The 20,737-nt window shown below is 39.1% G+C and overlaps 1 protein-coding gene across 1 annotated transcript; it reads left to right on the forward strand.

The window, feature by feature from the left end:
- Window positions 1-9,224: 9,224 nt before the first annotated feature.
- On the forward strand, window positions 9,225-12,603 carry MKKS (MKKS centrosomal shuttling protein; the record flags this gene model as incomplete). Its single annotated transcript, XM_079550247.1, has 4 exons — window positions 9,225-10,209; window positions 10,758-10,933; window positions 11,605-11,715; window positions 12,163-12,603. The coding sequence occupies 4 exons, from the start codon at window positions 9,225-9,227 to the stop codon at window positions 12,601-12,603; spliced, it is 1,713 nt and encodes a 570-aa protein (XP_079406373.1).
- Between the last annotated feature and the right edge of the window lie 8,134 nt (window positions 12,604-20,737).

Consider the following 20,737-nt stretch of genomic DNA (forward strand, 5'->3'; position numbering starts at 1 on the left):
GAGAAACCTAAAATCAAGACTACAGGACATTCTATATTCTCCCTGTGCTCTGCCCTTTAATGAAGAATCTTCTCCACAAGGATCTTCCTTGAGAAAATTATGTGAAAGTTGAACAGTCTTCAAAAATGAATTACTCACATTCAGTGAATGCAAAGAAGCAAAAAATTCACACACAAAATAATCTAAATAATCTAAAATAAAAATGATATGCATCTTTCTGCACAAAAAGAATTCCAGTTACCTTTGTCATTTTTGCTTTGAATAAAATGCATCAAATATACAATGAAAAGTCAAGTTAATTTTCAAGATTCTGCGCAAAAATTAATGCTTATTCCTTAAACATTACAAGGAAGAAAATGAAATTGTATCTCAAAAGATGCATCTATTATATTCTTACCTATGAATTCAAGCTCAATGAGAAATGATCTATTTGTTGATACTGAACTAGCAGACATAGCAATTGCTAGAGTCTGTACTGAATAAAGTACAGTCTGCTGGATCAGCAAACTGTAATTACACAGATCAGTAACAAGCAATCTTACACCACTTTATCTAGCAAAGATATTGTGACTCGTATCACTTGTTTTCTTTGGCATTTACATTAATACTAATGATATCATGAGATCTCAGCTGAGAAAAACAATGGCTTCACCCTCAGCTTCTGTTGTTACTCCATCCATACACCAATAGCACATGGAGCCCAAATATCAAAATCAAAGATACTTCTCCTGCTATAATAGCTGTATTAATTGAGAATTAGTTAACAGTGTGTCAGTTGAGGAGATCTCTGAAATAACAGACGCAATACTGTCAATTTAAGCTGTTTAATCACATTAAACAGTGAAAAGAATTAAGTGTCCTAGCAAGAGAGAGAACTTCTACTTGGGAAAGAATGCAGATAGCATTTAAAAAATAAAAATACAGGGTTTGGTCTGCTTGTTTAACAATTTTCATACACACACTAGAAGATTTCAACAGCTTTCACAGCCTGATCAGTCAGCAATATTTTTGTGACTGTGCTCCAAAAAAAAAAACCCCAAATAAACAAACCACCAAAACACCACCACCAAAATTATCCACTGAGAAAAGGGTCTCTTCTAAGGAGAAAGATTCCTGGGTAAAAAAACCAAACAAATGACATTTCCAAGAGAATAACACATTGCTCTAATCGTTCAGAAATGCGTGCCTAATCTAAACTACCTCAGACATACGTGAACAAACCAGAAGCAGGAAAAGTGGTCCTTTTGTGGAAAAGAGAAACGTTCACCAATTTTACTCAACAATTAAGTTAGTCATAAGATGACACAGTTAGGAAAGAAACAAATATAAAGTGCTATATTTATTACAGAATGTTTTGAAATGTGTTACTCTGAAAAATAAATTGTAACATAATTTTACCAGGCACTAAGCACAAGTAATAGCTGAGAACAGAAAAGAGGCAGGAAGAGATGCAAGCAGAGTCAAGTGTGATAAAAAGTTTAAGAACATTACTGCCTCTTAAACCAGGAACTGCTAGATTATCTGGGAAGTACACAAAAATATTACAGGATATTTACAAGATAAGAGAAGAATCAGTGTTAAATTTTGTCTTATAGCAAGTGCTGTTTTACTGAGAATTCATGCAGTTTCTAATTCTAATCACACAATGAATCACTCCCAGTTATGTGATTTTGATCTTCAACTGGCTCTGCAATGATACAGCAGCAATTCCAGAAGTTTGCTTCCAAAGCCCCAAAATACATTAGTATGATCAGAAGCTTGAAGGATGCTCCTCTTCATCAAGTTCTAAAGCCAATCTACACACGTTCTAAGAAATACTGTAAGTACCTTTATATTTTCTTTCTATTTTTTAAAATAAAAGCTACGGCATTCTACTTACCTTAATGACAAACTTGTCGGATGCCATGACAGTTCAGCGTAAGCTGGTCCTATAAAAACATCAATTAAAAATGATCAGCACTAGGAAAAACTCATTATGCCCAACTAGGATTTTTTTTTAATCTACTAGTTTTTGGGTTTTTTTCCCCCATTACTACCACTCTTCAGACTTGATATTTATACTCTGCTGCACAGAAACTATGGAAAATTATTCTTTAAAGGAGAATACCTGTTTCAGCTCCTCTTACTGAACTCTCACCAGACACTGAACAGCCAACATCTCTAATACAAAACTAGAACTATTTCCCAGCCCAGCGCTAGAGACCGACTACCCTTACTTATCCTAAAGAAACTGTCGGGTGGCAGCAAACTAAACCCGGAATATTCCTTTACTACTGTGTCAACCACTGGCCCTATGTGGATGTCCTGGACCTAGTTTCTCTTCCAAAATAATACCTTTACATGAAATCCCTTGGCATAGCTTAAAGAATAAAGAGGGAAGTAAAAAAAAAAAAACCACACAACTTAAAAAAAAAAAAAGGTATTTCTTTTAAGAAAACAAGACTAATAAAATATAAATATGATGCATTAATATATATTAAAATAAAACATATAATCATAATATATGAAGTAATGCCAGTTCTAGTCAGAGTCCTCAGACCTAAGCTCATCCCCTCCTAGGGGATGCAGGGTACTGCATTTCTATGTAAGCAGGGAACCTGTGACAGCTTGTATACATCAGCAGTCCTACAGGAAAGTCCTACAGGAAAGTCTCCTGCATCATGCTCAGTTCAGCAAGGTTGAACTGCAGCAAGAAAATTTCTTAATTGAAACATCTATTTGCTACTACTACTGGCAGTTTAAATAATCACAAGTATCATTTAAATCAGCTCAGGAAAAGAGCACAATTGTTGTTTTTTTTTTTTTGACAGGTGGATAAGAGGGGGATAGGTTGAATGGGTGATAGTGGGGAAAGATTAAAGACAGTATGGCTTCTCAAAGACCACACACATTTGCACGCTCATTTAAAGCTCTAGACTATTACAAGCACAAAGTGATGTGACCTGAACGCTATTTTGATTGCACAGAGTTTGAACTGAATTTCAGATATCCTCCTGCTTATCCCAAACAGGATTTAGATTGCTTAATTTGGCATACTGAGTGAGAAACATTGGGCCGCATGAGCCCTGACAATTCCAAAGAACAGAGCTGTTTTTCATATTCCACAAGATTCCTACAGAAGTAGTCTCCTAAACTAGACAAATACAGTCAATTTTCTGATAGATAGTATTAAAAAAAAAAAAAAAAGAGTTAAAATTCGGGAATATGTACCTATTTTTCAGCATAAGCTTCCAGCTATTGTAAAGCAATGTGAGAGAGCTGTCAAAATTTCAGGACACAAGTCTGGTTGGTGATATTTGTCTCTGTCAGACACTACACTTACATATTTAAAAACACAGTCATTTTCCTTATTTAGCTTCAAAAAAGAGTTAAACAAGAGTTTAAGCAGAACTATTATAAGAATCCTAGAAAGAGATCAAACTCAGTAACTCAGTAGCAGCTGTTAGAACTTGGTCAGATAAAAGTTAAAAGGAATGAATAGCAGCCACCAAAACAAAACAAAAATAAAACAAAACAAAAAAACACCAAATGCATTTTTCCATTTCTTATAATAATCCACAAAATTGTACTCCTGGTGTTCAGGAACTGCAAGGAAGGACTACTCACTCTTCATGCAAAAATATAAAGCAAGCAGTAAGATACATCACACCCCAAAATACACAGACACTTAAGGCATATCAGACTCTGCAAGAACAGTAATAACAAAAGAAATCTATTCTCCCTATTCACACCAGCTGGGACTTTCATAGCTGGGTTTTTAATTTCAGTGAAAGACTAGTAAATCTAGAGGTTTACTAATGATCCCTACATCTCCTCACATCCAGAAAGAAGCAAATGAAAATCAAAACACAGTAGGCATAAATAACAAAAAATAGTTGTGGCAAATCACTTTTGAGTTGCATAAAGCACACATTTCACATCAGTGATGGAAGCTTGTGAACTCATGAATATTTGAAGAGCCCATGTTTTATCATTAACCCTTACATTAGTAAAGATACAAAGAAGAGCTGAAATAATGCCAGGGTACCACCTTTTCACCAAATGCTCATAGATATTTTTCTGGCATCACCAACACAACAACATGCCACCCAATAAGGATGCTGTTACTGATGTACTACAACCCTTAGTAGAAAGAATTCTTCCCCAAATCTAATTCACAAAGCAATAAGAGAAAGGAAAAAAAAAAAAAGAAAAAAAAAATTAAAAAAAAAAAATCACAAAACACCATAATATTGAGACACCAAGAAATGAGGGAAAAAATCCTACAACAATGCTACAAGAAAAGACACCATCCATCTCTACAATACTTTGATACTTACTATGTTGCAACCAAAGGATGAAGGTCTGTTACAATTGCTGCTATTTGATAACAAAATCTGATTCATGGAATTCTGCATCCACCACAAAATAACCTAAGTCCTAAACGAAATCTCCCATAAGGAAACATGAAGACAACTACACATGACAGAAAAACCTACCTAAGAAATTTTACTCTCTAAAATATAAATCCTCAATATGGTATTTGTAGTATTTCAAACATCTAAATTATTGATGGACATCTTTCACCAACAAAAAAACCCACAATGAGCAAACAAACATCAAAACAAGCCCCAGAACTAGATACACAACCTCCTGGTAAGAAGCATCAGGCATGTTCTAGAAATGACACAATGGAATACTTTCCTTTCTAAAATTTAAAGTCAAGTAAAATGGCAGAAACTTAGAAAATTAAGGAAATGGGGCTTCCCAGAAAGCAAGTTTTAGCAGAAATGAGAAGCAACAGCCTGAACCAGCGATGGAGCACCTGGTAGGAAGGCAGGGCCAACCCAGGGGAGCTCAGGTGCATGCAACACTCCTGAGTGACTGAAACGTCCGGAGCCAGGATCCACCCCTTCCCAAACCTCATTTAAGGGTTGGCAGTGGAGGCAAAGGCATCTCTTGGTGGAGATCTCTACCTACCAGAGGCCTTTCAGAGGTAAGCAGCTCTTTTTCTTCATTTCTATAGTTGCTGCATTTCGGTTCATTCTTATTTGCAACAGCCAAGGCTTTGCTACCCTGCTATTATCACTGTACTTTCTATCCCATTATAGCATTACACAAGTCAGTCAGCTGATTAACAGCATCTTACCTTAGTGAAGATGTGGCTTTCAGTGCTGACAGAACTGAAAACTCCTGCTACACATGCCTACATACAGCAACTTCTAACATTACAAACTTTTCATGCTCTGCCCATCTTTGGGAGCTGTTATCACATGTGAGAAGAGGTGGGTACCTGAAAAAAAGGCAAAACCAGAACAATAATTGGAAACCTCTCTAGGATGTGCCACAGCTAGTTATCACTTAGAGTCAAAATCAACTATCATAACATAAAAGACTTTTTTTTTTTTTCTGAACTCTCTGGAGCTTAGGTGTTGGACAGCAAGCACTGCCAGTGCTCTGGCTATTTCTAAATGTTGACCCTGGACCTTGGGTCAGCAGGGTAAACCATGCAACACGCATACTTACAAAGCATTTCTGCTTCTGCAGAAATACGCCATCACCCGTGGGCATTGACATTTTGGGAATTCCAGTTCATTATGCCCATTATTTTTTTTTTCCACTTCATCAGAAACTACTCTTCCAACAAGGTTGCAATTTTTTTTTATTTCACTGTTATCTGAACGTGTTCATTCAGAGTGTCAGTTCACCTTTAGAGTACAACACAAATGCAACAGTGGTATGTTTCACCTACACAGCTGTTGACATGTGAAAGCAATGAGATGCACACCAGAGCGCCCTGTCAGATGGGCTGGGTGCGATCTTCTGGCCTTGCTGAGTGAATCCCAGCTGTTCTATGTATCTTTCAGAACTGCTATGCTCCTTTCAGAGTATACATTAAAGTTTTTAAGTTAATTTCTAATAAACCTGCCTTTTGGCTACGGTTATAAACTTTGCGATCATCCACCAACTTAAAACCTCGGGCAAATACGACAGAAGTGTTACTGACAGCAACGGAATGAACGGGGAAAGCAAAGAGTGAATACAGAAGTACAGAATAAGACAAGCAGAAGGAAGCTCGGATGAGGGAGCATCTTGAACTCGTTGCGGTCAGGTAACGGCATCTACCTGCACGAAGACTCAGGCAGAGGAGCACAGGAGCGAACGGGGCACAACGGCAGGCAGCGAAAACGAGGCGGCTTTTTTAAAATCAACGGGAAGCTTCGGGAGGCGGAGCCTGAGGGACGGCCGTTACTCCGAGCCGCCACCGCGCGTCTCTGTTTCCAGGGAAAGCGGGACTGCAGCCTGAGACGCAGCGGCTACAGGCAACGAGACCCAGCTTGGGAGCAGCGCTGCCACGCCGCGCTCGCGCCGCGTCTCCCGCCACGCCGTGCCCGCCTCCAACGGTCCTAACGGCTACATTGCCCCCAAGCAAGATGGCTGCCAAACGCGAGCTTCTTCTCCCCTATCCAAAATGGCCGCCGTCCGTAGCCGCGGCCCGCCCAGCGTTTTGCCCTAAAGCAAAATGGCCGCCAGGGCGGCGGGTGACTGTAGGAGAGCGAGAGCACTCGTTGATCACGTGATATAGGGCTGGCCAACGGCACGCAGGGAGAAGGACGTCCTCGCGTATATTCGCACGAGCCCCGTTCGGGACGGGAGAGGCGCTTCCGGTCCCTGTAAGGCTGCTTCCTGCTGTCGCCTCCCGCGTCCCTCGACCCGGCCCGGCTTCCGGCGAGCTGAGGTGAGCACTGGGCGGTCGCGTCTTTTCTCCAACTCGTTCCTGGCGGCCGTTGCCCTGTCGGCCATTCTGCGTCTGGAGGTTGTCAGGGAGGGCCGTGTTACTGGGTGAGGTAAGGTGAGGTGGGGGCTCCCGCCGGCACGGCTCTGCGGAGGCACCTTAGCCTGCTTTTGTGGGGCTGGCTCAGAGCCCGAATTCGCGTGGCGGGTTTTTCCTCGTCAGTGAAAGAATGAAGCGGTCGGGAACGCTTGCTGTCTGAGCTGTACCTTTGTAGCTCTTCAAACTAAGAAGATGTCGTGATATAAAATCAAAATATTTGTAATTGTCGCTTCCTATGCGCACGTTGGTACGTGCTTTTCCATGAGACTTCGTGTGGGCGGCTCTTCGTATTCTTCATAAGAGCGGCTGAGTTCACTTCGTGATGCCCTTGTAGTTTCTGAGGCTCAAGGGCACAGAGGTAAGGCAGGCAGGCTGAACTGCCGGCCTGGGCAGCCTGGAGTGCTACCAGAAGCACAGCACAGCCTGCAGGCTAAAAGCTGATGCTCTCTGAGGAGCCCCTCGAGTTATTCTTGTGAAGTGAGCAGGAGAAATGGTGTCTTTGATACTGCTTTATGTGTTGACTTAGCCTTCAATTATCTGCTGCCTGAGGTGATAATGTGTAATTAGGGAAACATCACGAAGCTGTAACGTGTAGTGTGCCAAAACTTGCAGCAACATAGTGATTAATAGATCAAAATGTCTGAATTGAGGTTGCTTTAAAAACCTTTCTTTTCCTGGAGGTCGTAAAGTAAAGCTTTCCTTTGTCATGTTGTTATAATTGTTTGCTGCGCTGTAATAAAAGATATTTACCTTTGAGCTTTGTGCTGTTATAAGAGGGAAAAGAATTTCTGAAATGTATTTTAATTATTTTTGTTTAGGTACATAAATGCCAATTTATGATGAACCTCAGAACCTTATGGAAGGACTACAAAGTTCTGATTGTTATGGGAATTAGCCTTAGCCTGGTGCACTGGTCGTGGTTCCACATCAAGTCCAGTCCTCTTTTCCAAGTGAAGACAGAGGAGATTATTCCAGAACCTGGAATTGTGACATATGTAATGCAAAGTGATCGCAAAAATAAGGAAAAGTAACATCAGGGCTGTGTTTTAGGTAAGCTTCCTGACCAGTTGTGCCTACATCTTTGAGGCAGGAGATCACTTCTCTAGAAAATGCAGTATTGGTGCTGTGGTGTTAGTCTTCTAGAGTTTTATTCTTTCGTAGATGAGTTAACCTGGTAGTTACAAATTTTTTTTTTTCTAGATGCGTGTAAGTTCTCAAACTGTTTATCCTGTATTAGTAAGATTAAAAGTGTGATGCTGTTACAAGTTTTGAAAGTTATTTTTAAACAAACCCCAGTCACTTTTCAAGGCAACAGTCAAACTTCTGTATCTGATTTGGTATGTAATAGGGTCCTTTCCAGATTCAAAACTGGCCAGAATTATGACTACACTAGTATAATGCATTGTGTTGTTAATAGTGGTCACAGTACAGAATAGTGGTTAAATCTAACAGTCTCTAATGAGAGAAGTCTCTGTAGACATTACAGATATATAGATGTAAGCAATGCATCTTTACATTTTGAAGTATTTAAGAGCTAATTAAGTGTATGCTGTATAAGTTGAAGTAAGAAACCCTTCTTGCAGGGGCAGAGGTAGAAGTTGTTTAAATGTGCTAAGATCTTTTGTTTCTGAAGTGGCTGCATGGGAAGTAGTGCTGAATGCTTCACTTTTTTGTTCTTTGCTTAAAAACAGCATCTCTGTAATCTGACACTTTCATACCATTTGGTGTATTTTGTAGTGCCATGCTACCTGTCAACCTATACGTAAAACAGCATAGAACCTAAAGGTCAGAAGTGAAAGTAACAATAAAAATATATAGTTTATGTACTGCATACCTCTATATATTGTTTTTTTTCAATTAAATATCATACTGTAGTTTTTTTCCATATGTGAAGTTTTTCTGGGGGAAAAAAAAAAGCATTTAAAGCTGTGTGATACTGGTGTAAGATTATGCTAATACCTAATAATCTTGTTTTTATTGTAGGTATAATTAACTTTGAAACATCACCTGTGAGTATCGCCAGAAGAGAAGATGAGGAAAGCTAGCTGGAGTAAAAAGAACATTCTGCTTGTGGCAGGACTGTCACTTATAGGTTTCCATTTTGGAACCATGCTTGTAAACTTTGTTGCAAAAAAATCTGCTCGATCACATTCAGAAACTAAGAGAGATGATCATCGTGAATGAAGTAGCTATAAAGCTGTCACTATCAATTTCACACTGGGATTTAAGCCTCATTTTGAGATGGCTGATGTGCAGAATCTAGTGTACTTAGCATATTGTTTTACATTTAAAATAGTAATCTTCGTCAGCAAAGAATAAAAATGTACTGCTTTAAAGTGCCGTGAATTCTAGATCTGAGTAAGAGTGAAATCACTTTTTTTTATATCAGAATTAGAATCTAATTTTGAAAATGTCTCGCCTGGAAGCTAAAAAGCCTTCATTATTTACTAGTGAACCTTTAACTACAGTTAGTCAGCCACTGTCTCTGTTAATTGCGATATTAAAATCTTGCTATGGGCCTGCTGGTAGACTTAAACAGCTCCACAATGGCATGGGAGGCTACGTTTGTCTAACTTCACAATCTTCAGCCATACTTGGTCGTCTTTCTGTCAGTCACCCTGTATTAAAGGTTTTGACAGCCTCTGTGCAGAACCATGTGTCCCGCTTCAGTGACTGTGGCTTATTTACTGCCATTCTTTGCTGTAGCTTGATTGAAAGCTTTAAAAACCTAAATATTGCATCTTGCACTGTCATAAAAATAAGCAAACATCTTTTGAGCTTGTGTACTGACTACCTCAGGTCTGAGGCCTGTGCTTGCCGAGTGTCTGTGGATTTTAGTAATCTTGAGACTCTTCTTTGTTTGGTCCGTAGCATATTAATAAGCAAACCTGCTTGCATGCTTAATAAAACAGAGGTTGATCATCTTGCTGTGCTAATTGTAAAGGCTTTTATGTTTACTGTTCCATGCCATCCTGAAACTAAGCCTGTTTTAGGAAAATGTATAACAGTACCTGTGAAAGGTAGAAGAGTTCTGGATTCTGCAGTTATTCCTGGGCTATTGATAGAAACACCAGAAATTCAATTTGCAAAACTGTTTTCTGTCAAAAGAACTTCCTCTGACACTGTCAAGGTAGCAGTTTTCTGTGTGTCCATGTCAGGAGACCTCTTTGACCCAGAAGAAGGAACAGTAACAGTCCACCGCAGAGTTTCTTTAGAAATGTCAGAGCTGGATCAGTTGCTTAATGTAGGAAAGCAGTTGGTTAACGATGAAGTTGGCCTTGTAGTGTGCCAGAAAGTTATCCATCCATCGTTGAAACAGTATCTGAAAGATAACCATGTTATTGTTGTGGACAGGGCTGGGTTATCAGTGATGGAACCCCTGAGTCAAGTGACAGGTAATGAGTGGTTTTTTTTGTTTGTTTGTTTTTGTATACAAAATAGTTACCCTTGCTGCTAGTCTCATAATGAAAACCTTTCTAAATTGATGTTGATGTTGTGGAGCAGGAATTCTCCTATTTCTGTCTTTATCCTACCATAGTAGCAGAGCAAGTGTTTCAGACTGGGAAGTGCTACTTTTCATTCTAAAAGCAATTCCATAAGAGCTTGGTCTTGTACTGGCTGGCTGCAATGATCTACTGCACCAATGATCACTGACTGTTCTATGAGAAGTATATAATTGTAGCAACTATTTGCACACATCAATTATTTTCAAACTCTAATGAGAATGATAAAATTACTTCTTATCTTGAGCTAAATCTTACACTTTGAAAACATGCTGGTTTCTGCTTGAGATTGTCTGTGTAGACTCAAATGTTAATTATTGTAGAGCATACAATGTTTAAAAAGCCTGAAGGAAAAAGGTTGATGCTCTGTGAAATGCAGCAGATGGCTATTCTGTGACACTAATGCATGCTGTTCTCTTCTTTTTTTTTAAATTGGACAGGTTCAAAGCCTATAGCTTCCATATATTCACTGTCTCCCAGTTGTTACGGCAGTTTGAAGGACGTGTGTGCCAAGAGTTTTGCCTCCAAACACTTTGTGCATCTAATTCCTAATGACACGGTTGCTTGCAGCTTGATACTCTGTAACAGAAATGAAACAACTTGGGATGAACTGAAGGTAAGCAAATTTTGAAACTTCTGTTGTGATGTTTTCAGTGAAAAAATGAGAATAATGAGAAATACAAATACAGTGGGTTTTTTAACAGTGAACTTTGGTACTTTGGAGCTTAGTTGAGTTTAGAAAACTTCAAAAAAGCAATTTAGAAACTCCTTCATTTCCAGACCTTAAAAATCCTTGGAGTGCTTGTGTTTGTTTGGTGCCTTTTGTTCAGAAACAAGCGGTTTTCATCTATTCTTGAAGTCAGTGCAAGGTAGAGGTTTTCATTCCCATTGGTTTATGGGAGCATAAATAAATTACTCAGGAAAAGGTCAGCAGCATTGCCTGCAGTGGCAGTGAAGTGTAATTTTTTTTTTTTTTTTTATTGAATAGTTACTCTAAAACTGGTGTTGGTGCAGGTCACCTTTTTATAAGTCAGCTTTACAAAAGAAAGAGTGAAATACACCTTTCATTTTTATTTCAACACTTACAGAGTGTGGACGAATAATGACATTTCTTACTCAGTAAATGTGGCTTTGGAAGCCACTCAACATGTTTATATTCACATTTCAATTTATGAAGTCAGTATCAGGAATTACTAAAAACTTTATTCCAGTTTGCTGTGTTGTTGTTTTTTAATTTGGTGAAATCCTACTATGTTGTTTTTAATGAGAAATTCATATGGTTTTCAGCGTGCCTGTGAAACTGCAGAGCATGTGTTGCAGTTAACACTCAAGGAACCCTTGGCATTGTTAGGAGGTGGCTGTACTGAAACTCATTTGGCTTCGTACCTAAGACAAAAGGTATGTAAGAGAAAGGGTGTTTTAAAGCTGTTTAATAAACTGAGCAGTCAAGAATTTCACAATTTCTGTTACAGTTATTCTATTTGTCACTTTTCTATTGCATGTTGCATGTTTGTCTGAGTTCATAAAACAAAGGTGTCTTTTTGAAGCACTTCATTAATGGCATCTTTTCAGAATTTCATTGATATTGCACTTGTAACTGTTTCTTTAGGTATGTAGTGTTTAAGTATTATGATAAAAATGTGTGGACTTTAACTGAATGATAATCGTGCAGGACTCAACTTTGACAAGTCTAGAAGCTTTTCCTATTGAAATAATGAGCAAATTAACTTTTCTGTTGACTGTGAACTCTTTAAAAAAAAAAAAAAAAAAAAAAAAAATTGATATGTTTGACTAAAGCCATTTCTCTAAATCCACCATTCTAATTGTTTTCTTTTTTCTTTAAAGATTTGCTGTCTGCCCACTAGCAGTTTTCAAGATGTGGATTGTTCTCAGACACGATACCAGTTGATCGCTGATGCATTTTGTCACTCATTGGAGTCTGTAGCTTGTTCTCTGAGTCACGATGATGGAGAAATTCTCACTGATGTGGCTTATGGACACTGTTGGCTTGTTCCATCAGGATTTCCTTCTGTCTCTAATTGGTCAGATTTACTTTCAAAATGTGGCTGTGGAATAAACAGTAGCACAAAGGATCTCAGCTGGAGACATTTGCGACCCCTCTTCGGCTCTTCTCCTATAGAGAGCTCCCCAAAAGAGCCTTCGGTAAAGGTTGCTGATTTTATGACACTGGACTGCTTTGCTGCAAAGTTTAATGGCCTGCAAGTAGCTGTGGAGACAGCCAATTTGATTTTGAATCTCTCATGCATAATTGAAGATCAAAATTAGCTCTGTGATGTGAATTGTGTTGTGCAGTCATATTACTCTGCTTCCAATTAAGAATCTATAACATATTAAGGTACCTAGGAATGGTTGTGTATGGACGACAGACAGAAATTAAGTCAAATAGTTGGCCAGTAAGTATTCATCTAGTTGTTCATCTACAGACATGGCATTTTCAAACGCTGAACGTGTTGGAAACTGCTGAATGGTTAACCATGTATTCCATGAAGCGCCAATTAGTATATCCGAAAGACCAAATGCCTCTTCAAAAATTTTCTGAGAAACTCAAATGTTCTCCAGAAAATAGTTCTGAATTTAAAGAGTCTGCCTGGTGGTCTTCCTGTACAATGCAAGGTGTTGGATGTTTCTGTCAACTCCATGGCCTCTTCAGAGAAGTAGGGGAAACTGATTGACTTACTGAGAAAATATGGATTAGGATTTATGTAGCCTTAGCAAAAGCTTTACGTGTTCAGATAGACTTTGTATTGTGGCAAGACATTATTACTGTTTTTAATGTTTTAAGTAAAAAGAGAATATCTTCCTTAGCAAGTCCCTTAAGCTGCATTTCCTATTTTCAAATTTTGTTCTGAAGATGTTTTAGCCCTTTTCTGTATGCACTTTGTTTCTAAATTGCTGGAAGATTTTCAATTCACATGTAACTTGTTTAGCAAGGTATTAAACTCAAACCGAGTCTCTTAAATGTAGCAGGTAATGACACATCTGGAAAAAAAAAAAAGGCAGACTGGGGGTGTGGAAAAAAAGCTTTCAGACAGTGGACCCTTACTGTTGTCTTTAGAATACAAGGTGGCTTATAAATAATGTTTCTGTCATTGAAGCAAAGCTGCAAAAATGTGCCAGTCACCATTCCCTTAACTCTTTGTGCGTTGCTGCTTTTAAAAAGAAAGGCTTTGAGCTTTGCAGGCTTATTTTGATCTTTAAATAAGGCTGATTGGAGGTTGGTTGATGCTTTTTCATTTTCAGCATGCATGTGAGGGGAAAAAAAGGTGGTTTCAATTTCTTCTTCCTTTTTTTTTTTTTTTTTTTTTTTTTTAATCTGTTTTCTCCTCCTTCTGTTTTCAGTCACAGGGAACAAATATTCATGACATGCCTTTCCAGAAAACGGAATTACTTGTAGCCTGCTTATTTTTCCTGATTTAATATATGTACTGAATATAAACAGTGACATTGTCTTGTATAACTCAGTTTTGAAAGGTAGAATTAAAAGCAAATATTTCCAGACCTCCTGTACAGACTTCTTCTTATTTTTATGAACATCATTTTATTACTGGGGGAGAGGAAGTTAAATTTATTTCTTTTCATGATCTGAAATGATTACTTCAGTGCTATAAAGGCATCCTTTGGGAATTTGTTACAGGAGTTATTCATATCTTGATCTTCCAGTATACTATGGAAAAATATGAAAGCATAAGAAATAATGAAGCTAAATGATTGTGTATACCCGAAGGCGCAGTCTTAGTAAGTTTGTCTCCCAGGGTGGCTGAAAAGGATAAATAAGCAGCTAGCATGGTTTCCTATGGGCAATTCAGACTCAATTCTCATTTGTGCTACTATCTTCCTGTACCTGTAGAGGATTAGTTGTTACCTCTTGGGTTAGCACATTTAAGCAACCAATTTAATATGGTTGCTTCTCGCTTTGGTATTTCAGTTTCTGTTAAGTATTGAAAACTTTAAAGTAAGACCTGAAAATGCAGAGTAATTTAGTCATCTTTGTTTTTCTGTTACTACATCCTATTTTCAAGTAGGATTCCATTAAACACTTGCATTCTTAACCAACGTCAAAACACCAAAGAAAACTGCTCTTCAACTGCTATAAAGAGGGCTGCTCCAAAAGTAATGTTTCCTATTCTACTACGTTGGTCCATGACATTAGAAATGCATGTTGGTGGTATGGCAGTAGAGGTTGAAACTTCCCACCAGTATTCCATTTCTTTTTGTTGCTGTGTGACAGGTGGCAGCAGAGGGGCAGCCTGACAGAATGGTGTCTGACATGGAAGTGCTCGTGGAGTAAAAGGGTGGTACTGAATTCCTCAGTGTGGAAGAAAATGCATCTGCTGATACCCACTGCACAGTGAGGTGGTAGGTGGTGTGTTTCAGCAGTGGTGACAGCAACACTGGGACGCCTCTTCTGGGGCAAATTTCTGTACAGCATGCAGGCTTTTGTTCACTGCTGGTGAAAGCGCATCATGTTGGTGACTATTCAAAAGTAGTGTTTTGTAGCTGAGAATGTGCTCTGTCAACGAGTTACTGTGCTTGTTGTACCTGCTGTAGTTTCCATGGGAATAAACAGAACACATTTATTTTGTAGCAACCTATGTAAAAACAGATTTATTAGTTCGAGAAACTGAAGCTTACCCTATCAGTAGCACAACGCAGATATTTCAAATGTGTTCAGGCATTTCTAGACTAACCAGACATTATAGTTTTAGATCTATCCCTGTAAGAGAAGAAAGTTTTTATTGTTGCCAAAATTTGTTAGAAAAATATTTCTTATGTAAGAAGCACAGTAGAGTATATACAAACAAATTAGTTTACTTTAAAACTGATCTTCTGTGTTGAGTAGCAAAATGCAGTATGTCACATTTTCAGCAGTGCCATGTGAAGTGAGTCATCTGACTACTAAACTGTTCAGTCTCAGAGAAGTCAACATCCATGAGTCAATGTCATAGCAAGAAATTTTTCAACTGCATTTGTATTTATTACTGTTCTGAAGATGCAGACATGGTCCCTTTATTGCAAAGAGGTGCCTCCATCGTGCTTACAGTATGTGGAGACTGGCTGTGCAAGAGGGCAGTTGTTGCTAATACATAACAGTGTTTATTTAAATATTTTTTAGTACTTTTTTATTTCTACTTGTTTACCAGCAAGAATGAGCTTCATAGTACAAATAACTTTTTGGCCAGTATACTGTGGTCTTAACTTCTCAATTAAGAAATGACTTCACTTCTTGCTGATAGACCTTGTCCTGGAAAAATTAGTCATATGCATCTCCCCATTTCTTCTTTATGCTGGAAGCAGAAATGTGGTCACAGCTATGCATCTTTAGTAAAAACGCCACTAAAATCAATGGCAGACCAGGTTCCAGCATTTGGCTGGTGGGCACTGTGTGCCATTAATACACAGAAATATCTCACAGTATATATGTCTCTTGTAGACTTTTATTTTTCACCTTACAACAAACATCTTTATTAAAAGTTGAACTTCCAAATCTGCTTGCTTGTGAGAATAGTTTGTTGAAGCTTTCACCATGCACTGTGAAGGCCACAGCTGGGCACGCTCTGGTTTTGGCAGACTGCTGGTGTTCTATCTTGTTTTCTGTTCTGACAGATCAGTTCTCTTCAGGTTCACATTAAATACTAGCATCCTGCTGTTACTGTGAAATATTTGCTAAGCGTTTGCTAGGCAGCAGCATCCCACAACATCAACACTATCCTTTATCAGTAACTTTACTCATTTTTATAAACAGTTATGTCTTTTATAAAAGCACCTCTTCTTCAACTTTAAAAGCCATCCTTAGCATCTCCTCTCTTCAGGCTTATGTTATTGTTAGTCTCATCTGTTCCACCTGGGGAGGACTGGTAGAGCAGGTGGGAGGTTGGGGCGGAATTAGTTTCACAGTCCGTAGCTGTGACTCAGCTCCCTTCTGAGTCATTGCTTCTGCGTGACGCTAAGCAGGAACTTCTGCTGATAAATAGTTACTCGAGGGTTATAATGGAATGATTTTCAGGGAAATGCAGTGACTATCGTAGTCATAGTTTTGAAAGACTTTGTGACTTTGAGAGGCTGAAGCAGTGCTGGTGTTGTGCCCCGATCTATTGCTATGGGGTGTGTTATTCCCCTGCTCCTGTGCCAGTGGATCTGTGGGGGTGGAGCGGGGCTGGAGGTGGTGGCAGGACGGGAGGCACAGGGGCCGATTTGGTGGGATCATCCTGAGGAGCACGCTTCTGAAGGGAAAATTCCGTGGGGTGTCATTGGCCAGCTGCCCTCCCGCTCTCCTGACAGGACCAAAGGAGGAAATCTGCAAGGAACATTTGTCTGTCTCTAAATCCACCCGCCCAGAGCGCGGGCCGCCGCACCCCCTGGAAGCAGCGAGAACCTTCTGGAGCCAGCAGGGGGCAGCGCGGCGCCCTCACAGAGCCCCACTGCCTGCAGCTCCTCTGAAATACCCCAGAAGGGGCGTTCATGTTGTGAGTCCTGCTTCGTTTGCCGTTGAAGATATGGGAAAAACGCTGGTTTTAAACAAACGTGCAAGGGGAAGAGCCAACGTTTGTAAATTGTTCGTGCAGAGGGCGCTTCGGGAGGTGTGTGTGCCGCTCTGAGATGGCGCCCAGGCGGCTGGGCTGTGTTAGGCAAGGCAACAAAGGGCAAAGAGAACCCTAGCTTCACTGGTTTTGGAGGACATAAAAGTATGCTTGTTGGTGGCTGTTACTGAAGGCAGACATGGTGGTACCTGTGGAGAAATGAGAACTGGAAATGTGGTTAGTGACTGAGGAGCTTCCTGAGCAGGGAGCCGGCTGGAAGGGAGAATCTCTCTGAGGAGGGGAATCCTATGGGAACTGCTGGGTGTGGGACTCTGGCTGCATTCTGTAGGGAAGACCCCCCACGCCTGCAAAGGTCTGGCTTAAGCACAGTTGGAAGAGCCAAGAGCGTGCACGCAGCAACAAGAGGATCAACTCCTGGCCCTTCTGATAGTGCCTGAGTACTGCAACCCCTGCTGCAACTCAAAAAAGTGAGTTTGTTTTCTCTGTATATTATTGCTTTCTGTCATGCTACGTGCAGGTAAGCGATTATTGCCCTTGCAGCAAATAAAGGCAGGAGAAATTCTTTGCTTGGTTTTACGTACCATGTCTCTGGCCTCCTGTTCTTCGGTTACGTTAGGACTCGCATGAAAAAAGGAAAAATATTTTGAAATTGTCCCTAAATTCAATTGTTTACAATCCTGATCTTAGAAAGCATCTCCTGAAACTCTCCTTGTACTGCTCCAACATGATGAACTTCTGTGAGCAGTGCTGCAGTTATTTCTCTGCTTTATATTTGGCCTAGACATGTTCAGTAAGCCAGGATGGAGCTGTTTTGTTGTGATACTTTGCTTGTAAGCATGAGTTTGAGCAGAAAGCTTGGGATATTTTTTTTCAGTATTGTGTATAGGCAGTGAAGAAATGCTGGGTCTGGCCACTTAGATGTGCTAATGTTCTCCAGCTGGGAACATTTCTAATTGAAAGTTGATCTCAGCTGAAACATGATTAATCAGGCAGTAGATAAGACAGAGAACAATGTCTCTGCTGCCTCCTTTCTTCGAAAATAAAGTGCTTTTATGTGTGTCAGCAATGAGAATTACACAATGCAAAATGCTAAGGAAGTGAAATGGTCAAGGCCTGTGTTGAGCAGTCTAACACACTTCTTTATTGCTGCCGTCAGAACTTCCAAATGACGTATTTAGTAGCTGAGGCAAAAGAGTGGAGAAATTAGTTTAGAGTTTTCAAAATGAAAACTGTTGCGTGAACTCTTCCTTTGAGTACTGAAATATTATATAGTCAAGCAAGGAAAACTATGCATTTGATGTCATTTTAAAGGTAAAATCTCTACAAGGATTTCATGTATCGGCATTTAACAGAATAGCAACATTTAAAAGGAAGATAAGTGAATGCATTTGTGTCCTGCTTTCAGGAGTTAATAGCCATGGCATCTATTTAATCAAAATGGCTGCTAAATGAAGAATCTTGTTTCTAAAGCTGCATATAAAACAGCAGATGTCACTCCAGTGTTTCTGTATGTAGGCCAGAGAAGGATTTGTTCCTACGCAAGAATAAATATGTGTAATATTACTATTTACAGTTAGCATAGTGCGTGTTAAGAAATAGCTATTATATATTACAGAATTTCTGAGGTTAGCCACAACTAACCACTGAGGTTAGCTGCTGTATGCATGTACTAGAGAAGCACTCGGTGTCTGGACTGTCTCCATTTGGATCTTTGTGTGTTGGCATGGTGTGGAAGCAATTTATAAACTTGTCTGGGCACTGAGGAGCAATACATACCTTTCTCTAATGTATCATTTGTGTTTGAAGGTAGCGGTGTTGTCTGTTAACTGAGGAAAAATATGCAGTTGTATGGCTGAATTTGTTCATACTTTGAATTTGTAGTCTACTTTGCTGTGGGATACAAAGACACCAGAGTAGAAAGTGAAAAGCATTATACTTATTTTAGGAGTCTCTTTTCATTGTTTAAAAAATGTGGGATAAAGTCACACTGGAATATATCTATTAAAACCAGTTCCTGAATTGCTCTTAGATTTGGGGGGGAGGGGGGAGGGAGGAACATTTCCCAGTATTAAAATGCACTTTCCAGGAAAATAGATGTGGCATTGTTTTTAAAATTTGAAATAATATAGCTGCACATCGTTGTGTTTTAAGAAAATTGTCCTTAATGATCCTGTGTTGTTACAGAGGGAAAAGCTTAGCAACTGTAGATCTCTGTGGTGTTACACAAAAGTGTAAATTTTCTGTGTGTGGACCAGAGAGTTCAATTCTCAATTATTAGTTTTTCTCCTGAGATTTGGATCTTAGTAACATCAAAAGTTCTGCTGTTTTAAAAGCTTTGTAAACTTATATTTACTGGAGAAGAGATAATACATAGAGAATTTTATTTTTGTTACTAGTTTGTGATACTTTACGTAATTGATTTTTCCCACCCACCTTTAAACTCTCATTTTTTGAATCTTGTTTTGGAAAGGTCTCAGAAATCTTCTCATTTTTCTGTTTTCCTTTTAAAATGAAACCTTAAGTGTTACATTAAGTGATTGCATTTAAAAAATAATAATATTAATGACTTCTGGGTGTAAGACGCTTTCTGGGGAAAAACTTAGCAGGAGCTTCTTTCTGGTTCTGTCAAGCAGTACCTGATAATTTTGGACTTATCATGGTAGAACTGCATAGTCTAGAGAGAAGTGTTTATGTGAACAAAAAACAAGGTGTAATGTTTGATCGAGCTTTGCTAGTAGTTCTGCCTCTAAGGTAAAGCAGAGATGAATTTACGTTTTGCTGACAGACATTGTGCCTCAGGCTTTGTGTAGTGAAGGATGTTGCAGATTGTTAACTTTTTAACAAGTTAATATTAACCTCGCTTGAGCAAGCCCATCAACTTCAGAAGAACAGCTTTTATTATTAGGAAATAGGAGTCTATTTGCCTCTCATATTTGCCATGATGATTTGGTTGTACATAGAAGGTGTTGCAAGGTGCCAGGAAGGTAATATTAGAGGTTTCAAAGTGAAAGTGCAAATCTGTTCTAGAAGTCATACGTTTCTTTATCTGCTTTGAGACCTCATGATGAGGCTGCCTTCAATTCATCACTGGCTTGCGGTTGCTCAAATTGCAAGGTTTTTTTACTTATCTATAGCTCAGTTTCCAGATGGAGAATATTTGTCTACATAAATGATGACTAGACATAGTGAGTGGCAAACCCAGCAGTAATTGTAAGGCACAAAATCAATTCCACAGCTGTAATAAATATGATTTTAGAAACAGACAAGAAATGCGGAGGAGCAAGTAGATTTGGAGCCACAGGCCAAAAGATTATTTCTGTACATGGAGGGGAAAAAATCAGACAATTTTATCATAATTGTGCAGAATGGCTCCCCAAATAGAAAAATGGATTGGTATTTCCAGGTAATAAAGACATAAAATAGCTTATACAGCAAGTGCACTATGGTCTTTACTGTGCATTTAGTGGAAAGAAAACCTTAACAGAAAATCACTACATTGAATATTTAATATAGTGAGTTTCAACTTTATTTAGTAAAGGTCAAACTACGTACAGTATACTTGTCACTTGCATTCAACAATGTTTAATAGAGAATGTGTGAATTCCATTCAAATACATGCTTCCTAGAGCTGTTAGAGGAAAAAAGAATTTGTCCTACCCAGAAATCTGGCTACCAGTAGAAGTCCACTTGAATACAGTGTTTACCTTTGTGTAAGAAAAGTCAATGAGGTAGAAACTTTCTTCTGTAAGGGGATATTCAGGAGCTGAAACTGTCCTCCAAGCTCTTCCAGTGGGATCCTTAGAAGCAGCGTGATGATAAATTGAGTTTAGGGAATTATCTCAACAGAATGTTTTTGGTGT

Source organism: Tetrao urogallus (assembly GCF_951394365.1).
Source record: "Tetrao urogallus genome assembly, chromosome: 2".
NCBI lineage: Eukaryota > Metazoa > Chordata > Aves > Galliformes > Phasianidae > Tetrao > Tetrao urogallus.